The 7,500-nt window shown below is 46.2% G+C and overlaps 1 protein-coding gene across 2 annotated transcripts in view; it reads right to left on the reverse strand.

The window, feature by feature from the left end:
• Positions 1–7,500, reverse strand: part of slc38a12 (solute carrier family 38 member 12) — a 108,673-nt gene that overhangs the window by 58,817 nt on the left and 42,356 nt on the right. For both annotated transcript variants that reach the window (XM_076297679.1, XM_076297680.1), the window contains exon 8: positions 6,806–6,902. In XM_076297679.1, the coding sequence (XP_076153794.1) occupies positions 6,806–6,902 (97 nt within the window). The remainder of the gene's footprint in view (positions 1–6,805; positions 6,903–7,500) is intronic.

A 7,500-nucleotide genomic window follows, 5' to 3' on the forward strand; every position in this document is an offset into this window, starting at 1 on the left:
AGTTGTCCAAATAAATACACGTTAATAAATACACACTCTCACACACGCACACACACACACACACACACCCATCCACATCAACCCTCACACACACACACACATATAGGCACACACACACCCGCTCGCTCACAGACAGACAGAAACACACACCAGCCCACGCACATACACAGACACACAGACAGACAGACAGACAGACAGACAGACACACACACACACCACAGACAGACAGACAGACAGACACACACACCAGCCCACGCACATACACACACAGACAGACAGACACACACACACAACGGCCAACCGGCTGGGCAGGAGAAAAAATGAACAGATAAAAATTGCCAAAGCTGTAAACACACACACAGAGACACACACAGAGACACACACACACACACACACACACACACACATCAATACTGTCTAAGCCCTGGCTGTGCAGGAGCAGGGAAAGTCAATTGTCAATTTCATAAAAACACACATACCGCTTGTGTTTTTAATAGGCGCGTGTGTGTGTGTGTGTGTGTGTGTGTGTGTGTGTGTGTGTGTGTGTGTGTGTGTGTGGTCACACTTGGAGGAACATTACTGAGAAACTCAAGACTCGTTACTTGAGATGCAGGAGAACAACATGAGAAGGGTCCTTCTATGAAGACACACACACACACACACACACACACTCCATCAAAAAGGCTTGGTCTGACAGCTCACACCAAGAGGGTTGGTGAAGCTGCACCTTCACAAAGATAAGCCGATGAAATCCATCGACAAGCCTCTCTGTCTGACACTCACACACACACACACACACTCACACTCACACACACACACTCACACTCTCTGTCTAAAACACACACACACAGTGTCTGACTGTGCACTCCACATCTCCTCCTCACACACAGATATCTTCCTCTCCAACAGTCTCTGCTCTCCCTCCCCTCCTCTCTCCTCCTCCTCCTCTTCCTCCTCTCCTCTCCTCTCTCTTCCTCCTCTCTCCTCTCTCCTCCTCTCTCTTCCTCCTCTCTCTTCTCCTCTCTCCTCTCCTCTCCTCTTTCCTCCTCTCCTCTCCTCCCCTCTCACTCTCACCTCCTCTCATCTCCTCTCACCTCCTCTCTCTCCTCCTCCTACTCCTCCTCTCACTCTCCTCCTCCTCTCTCCTCCTCTCCTCTCTCTCATCTCACCTCCTCTCCTCTCCTCTCACTCTCACCTCCTCTCTCTCCTCCTACACCTCCTCTCCTCTCTCTCCTCCTACACCTCCTCTCCTCTCTCTCCTCCTCCTCCTCTCTTTCCTCCTCCTCCTCTCACTCTCCTCTCTCTCCTCCTCCTCTCTCCTCCTCTCCTCCTCCTCTCCTCCTCCTCTCACTCTCCCTCCTCCTCCTCTCCCCCTCTGTCTCCTTCTCCACCTCTCTATCCCCCTCTCCTTCCTTCTCTGCCTCTCTCTATCCCCCTCTCTCCTTCTCCACCTCTCTATCCCTCTCTCTCTCTCCTCCTGTTGTTTATTCATCCCTCTCTTCTTTCATCCTCTCCTCTGTCTCCCCTGTGGTGGACCGGCAGACAGCTGTTGCCCCAGGGTCCTAAAAATAGCCTCGTCTCTGCCGCCTGTCAGAGGGCCTCAAAGAAAACGCCAAACGCCAAACACGCACACACACACACACACACACACCAAACAATAGACCAACTAAGTATTTATACACAGAAACACACACCAGAGAAGTCTTTACGTGCACACACACATACACACACACACACACACACACACACACTTCTGACAGGAAAATAAATTAATAACAAACAGCTAAAAGCCTCACAAAGAGGGAAAGAGGATAAAGATAACAGCCATGTCTGGAGCCCTGTGTGTGTGTGTGTGTGTGTGTGTGTGTGTGTGTGTGTGTACATATATGTGTGTGTGTGTCAGACAACACTAACAGCGACAGAATGTGGTTATGTATGTGCCAAATAGTGATCCAGGCTAGTGCGCTAGTGGATTAAGGCAGGGGTTCCCAAACTTTTCAACCCGCGACCCCCAAAATAACCGTGCCAGAGACTGGCGACCCCCACTATCCCTGGATGTGACTCAAAAAATAAAATAAAATGTGCGCACCGGCCATACGCACTAGGCTTATCCAAACATGGGCTTAACGACAACACAAAAGAACAGAGCAGCCTGTTATGATTTTACATATAGAACTTTACTATATGATAAAATCAGAATACCTTAGTCAAAAAATTATATCCATGAGTGCACATTATTGCTGTCATGTGCAAACTTAACTTTGAAACATTACTTTAATTTCCATTTTAAAGCAACACCAAAGCACTTTTCCTGTCGCACGCACGCTTGTTTATCCAGCACTGGCTTTGGAAATAACGATGTCTACAGACAAGGTAGAGTACGTTGCATGATTTTATGAAAGTAATGTATTGCGACATCAGAAGCAAGTCAAATTTGTAGTTTCTTATGTCTCATTCCATCGAACTACAGATCCACTACCCGATCTGGCAAACTTGCATAGTGCGGTTATAGCCGATAGAGGGTCGCGAAGAGAATGCAGAAGTGCCGTTCACCCTGTTACGAGTTGATGATTTTGGAAACAATATTTTAATGTACAATGGTGTTGCTTTAACAGAAGAATATCTCAGTCAGGGTAATATCCACAAACTGTTGTAAACATATGTAGGCTACATTGTTGCTGCGCAAATTTACATTTTGGCAACTACGTTTCAGCGTTAATCTCATCTAATGAGATGGATGCGCGCTATGCGCGGAACACAGTCCATTCTTGGTTTAATTGTGGAGACGGCCACACGGAGATCATCCTCCACATTTAGACGCGATCTGTTTGTTTTTAATATATGTCAGTGCAAAGAACGGCGTCAGTACGTCCATCGCGGCCTTTGATAGCTGTGGATATTCCCTCTGGACTGAAATCCAGAACTCAGCAAGCGTCTTGGAATTAAAATCTGTCTTTAAAGTGCGGTCACATGACAGCTCAACCAGTGCGTCCTCCATGCCGGCTGACAGATGACTTGCGGTGGTTACAGTGAATGGTGATCTTATCCAGTCATCATTTTTCAGAATTTTATTTTTTCCAAATTTATTTGATTTATGGAAATCATTTCGCGACCCACCCCTCGCCGTCCCGCGACCCCCACTTTGGGAACCCCTGGATTAAGGTACAGCCACTCAGCATCAGAAATACACCCCACCCTCCTGCAATACAGCCATTCAGCATCAGAAATGCACCCCACCCTCCTCCACCCTCCTGCAATACAGCCATTCAGCATCAGAAATGCAACTGGGGGCGGTAACCACGGTTATGACTAGATGCCGACTGTTTGGCTCTCATTAAGGGACAGTAAATCAGGCTAATAAAGAACTGATTAAAACATATTCTTCAGAAACAAGCTCTAATCTCGGGAAGCAGGACATCACAGAAAGACAAATGTTTTCTTTTTAATTCCACAGTAATTAAGGCTCTAATGAGGCTGTGCTCCACTAACAAGGCTGTGCTCCACTAACGAGGCTGTGGTCACTAACGAGGCTGTGCTCCACTAACGCTGTGGTCACTAACGAGGCTGTGCTCCACTAACGCTGTGGTCATTAACGAGGCTGTGCTCCACTAATGCTGTGGTCACTAACGAGGCTATGGTCACTAACGAGGCTGTGCTCCACTAATGCTGTGTTCTACTGACTCACTAATGAGGCTGTGCTCCACTAACGAGGCTGTGCTCCACTAACGAGGCTGTGGTCACTAACGAGGCTGTGCTCCACTAACGCTGTGGTCACTAACGAGGCTGTGCTCCACTAACGCTGTGGTCATTAACGAGGCTGTGCTCCACTAATGCTGTGGTCACTAACGAGGCTATGGTCACTAACGAGGCTGTGCTCCACTAATGCTGTGTTCTACTGACTCACTAATGAGGCTGTGCTCCACTAACGAGGCTGTGCTCCACTAACGAGGCTGTGGTCACTAACGAGGCCGTACTCCACTAACGCTGTGTTCCCTAACGAGGCTGTGCTCCACTGACTCACTAACGAGGCTGTGTTCCACTAAAGCTGTGGTCACTAACAAGGCTGTGGTCACTAACAAGGCTGTGCTCCACTAACGAGGCTGTGCTCACTAATGAAGCTGTGGTCACTAATGAAGCTATGATCTTAATGTCTCTGACCTCAAGCATGTAAGTGGCAACATACTACTCCTGGTGGATTAATGTCACACACACAGTGTGTGTGTGAGTAAGTATGTATGTGGCCATCCAACTCATTGCTCTACATGTGTTTGTTTGTGATTGAATCTGTGTTGAATCTGTGTGTGCGTGCGTGTGCGTGTGTATCCAAGTCTGGAGCAATGAGCTTGACAGACACACCTCGACCTCTGCTGTTCCCACGGCGACTTGATCAATCTTTCATCAGGAGCTGATTGTTTATTTAATGACAGGAAGAGCAGAAATCTAATAACACACACATACACACACACACACAATCTAATAAGTCTTCAGGAGGGGAAAGAGATGAAAACAGTGGGGGTTACAGAGTGTTGCAGAGTATGACTGTGAGAGTGTGTGTGTGTGTGTGTGTGTGTGTGTGTGTGTGTGTGAAGAGAAAGTGAGGAAACCTAATAAGAGAGAAATGATGAGCAGCCCACAGACAAACTCAGAGGCGCGCACACACACACACACACACACACACACACGCATGCTCACACACAAACATGTACACACACACACACACATCCACACACAAACAAACACTCACACACACGCACACATACTCACGTACTGTACACACACATGCATGCTCACACACAAACATGTACACACACACACACACACACACACACACACACACACACACACACACACACACACACACACACAAACAAGTAAACACACATACACACAAACTCGCACACACACACAAACACACTACTCGTTTTTACACTGAGATTGTGCAACATTAACGGGAAGAGGAGACGTTTGTATGCAGCATTGTGTGTCTACAAATGAGCCTGGTACTGTGTGTTTACACACAAGCCAGCATATTCAGGAGACAGGAGCAAATAGCAAAATGAAGCATGACCTGCACCACTGGGCGTGTGTGTGTGTGTGACCTGCACCACTGGGCGTGTGTGTGTGTGTGTGTGTGACCTGCACCACTGGGCGTGTGTGTGTGTGTGTGTGTGTGTGTGTGTGTGTGACGTGCACCACTGGGTATGAGGAGAAGCCAGGAGACACATGGGAATGAAGGAATGATTTTCTGAACTGAACTGAACTGGGGACTTTGCTTCACTAATTTTACCCCCATAACTTTTGACAACTGGAAATGAAATGTGATGCAATAAACAGAATCCTCTTCAATGTGCTTAATCACCATGTAAGCTAGCCTGTTAATCACATTAATGTATGAACAGTGAACATTAATATATGAAAATGAATGTATGAAAAAATGTTGCTATACCCTGAAGATGAGTCAGATGTAGGCAGTTAAGTTATGTTGGCCACAGCTATGGTATTTTGGTTATGCTAATGGTACTTAGCAGATGCTTTTGTCCAAAGCGACATACAAATAACAACAATACAAAGTTACATTTAAAAGTAAACAATGATTGTATTCCTTTCCTTATTTCTTCCGGGCAGTGCAAGCCTTAGCAAACAACTCAGAGCAAAACAGAGCAGCTGGAAAACATAGAAACTGTTAAGTTACAATCTTCTCGACTGAATAAACTGCGCTGGTTTCTACCATCAGTTCACAATTGAGGGCCTGTGTGTGTGTGTGTGTGTGTGTGTTTGTAAGGATATCAAATACTCCATCACGGAAAGTTCAAGCGAGGCGAAAATCAGTTCCCTTTATCCCAAGCCAGAAAGGTTAATAGACACACACAGAAACAGACACACACACACAGGCACACACACAGAAACACAGGCGCACACACACACAGGCACACACACAGAAACACAGACACACACACACAGAAACACAGGCACACACACAGAAATACAGACACACACACACAGAAACACAGGCACACACACAGAAACACAGGCACTTTGACTACAGAATGATCCTCTGGGCACACACACTTGCAGGGAAATACTACACTTATGCTCTTCTTTATAATGCACACTTTAACGTGCACAGGACACACACACACACACACACTTGCAGGGAAATACTACACTTATGCTCCTCTTTATAATGCACACTTTAACATGCACAGGACACACACACACACACACACACACACACACACACACACTTGCAGGGGAATACTACACTTATGCTCCTCTTCATAATGCACACTTTAACATGCACAGGACACACACACAGACAAAATGTTGAGGCTTGTATGAGTACTGGTGTGTGTGTGTGTGTGTATCTGTATGTGTGTGTGTGTGTGTGTGTGTGTGTGTGTATCTGTGTGTGTGTGTGTGTGTGTGTGTATCTGTGTGTTTATTCGGGTGCCTATCTGTGTGCGTGTGTGTGTGTGTGTATCTGTGTGTTTATTCGGGTGCGTATCTGTGTGTGTGTGTGTGTGTGTGTATCTGTGTGTGTGTGTATCTGTGTGTTTATTTGGGTGCGTCTCTGTATCTGTGTGTGTGTGTGTGTGTGTGTGTGTGTGTGTATCTGTGTGTGTGTGTGTATCTGTGTGTTTATTTGGGTGCGTCTCTGTATCTGTGTGTGTGTGTGTGTGTGTTTATACAAGTCACTTGACTTGAATTGACTTTATACGGGTGCGTATCTGTGTGTGTGTGTGTTTATTGGGGTGCGTATCTGCATATCTGTATCTATGTGTGTGTGTGTGTGTGTGTCTCTCACCAGGAATATCCTGTAGGCGTCTTTTCTCCTGATGGGGCCCCAGCATGAGTCTGTGTCATTGTACGTCAAACTCCCGGCACTACACGAGTGGTTCCCACTGCACACACACACACACACAGAGAGAGAGAGAGAGAGAGAGAGAGAGAGAGAGAGAGAGAGAGAGGGAGAGAGAGAGAGAGGTAGAGAGAGAGAGAGGGAGAGAGAGAGAGAGGTAGGGAGAGAGAGAGAGAGAGAGAGAGGGAGAGAGAGAGAGAGAGAGAGAGAGAGAGAGAGGGAGAGGGAGAGAGGGAGAGAGAGAGAGAGAGAGAGAGAGAGGGAGAGATTTTGATTTTTAAGAACTTTATTTACAGACCAACTAAGGATATCAGTACAACCAATAAATACAAATGAAAAAAAGAACAACATAAATCGTCCCAGAAAGGGGTTACAAAAAAACCCATAGGCCTACAATAGGCACCATCATCCTGAACAAATCATGAACCAGTCACACAGCCCCTCTGGATTGTCCAAAACACACTGTCCTTCACAGTTCAAGCATGTGCACAACTACATACATAGCATATTCAAACAGTATTTCAGATAACAAAAAAACAACAAAACACAAGGAATACTTCCTTGAAAAGTATCACAGCATCATAAGTGACAACGCGAGACAGTGCATTAGGCTACACATGACACCGGAAATAAATAAATAA

This window comes from Alosa pseudoharengus, unplaced genomic scaffold (assembly GCF_046254945.1).
Source record: "Alosa pseudoharengus isolate Yale_2024_CS ecotype anadromous, Long Island Sound unplaced genomic scaffold, YU_APseudo_1.1 YU_APseudo_1.1_scf_21, whole genome shotgun sequence".
Taxonomy (NCBI): domain Eukaryota; kingdom Metazoa; phylum Chordata; class Actinopteri; order Clupeiformes; family Clupeidae; genus Alosa; species Alosa pseudoharengus.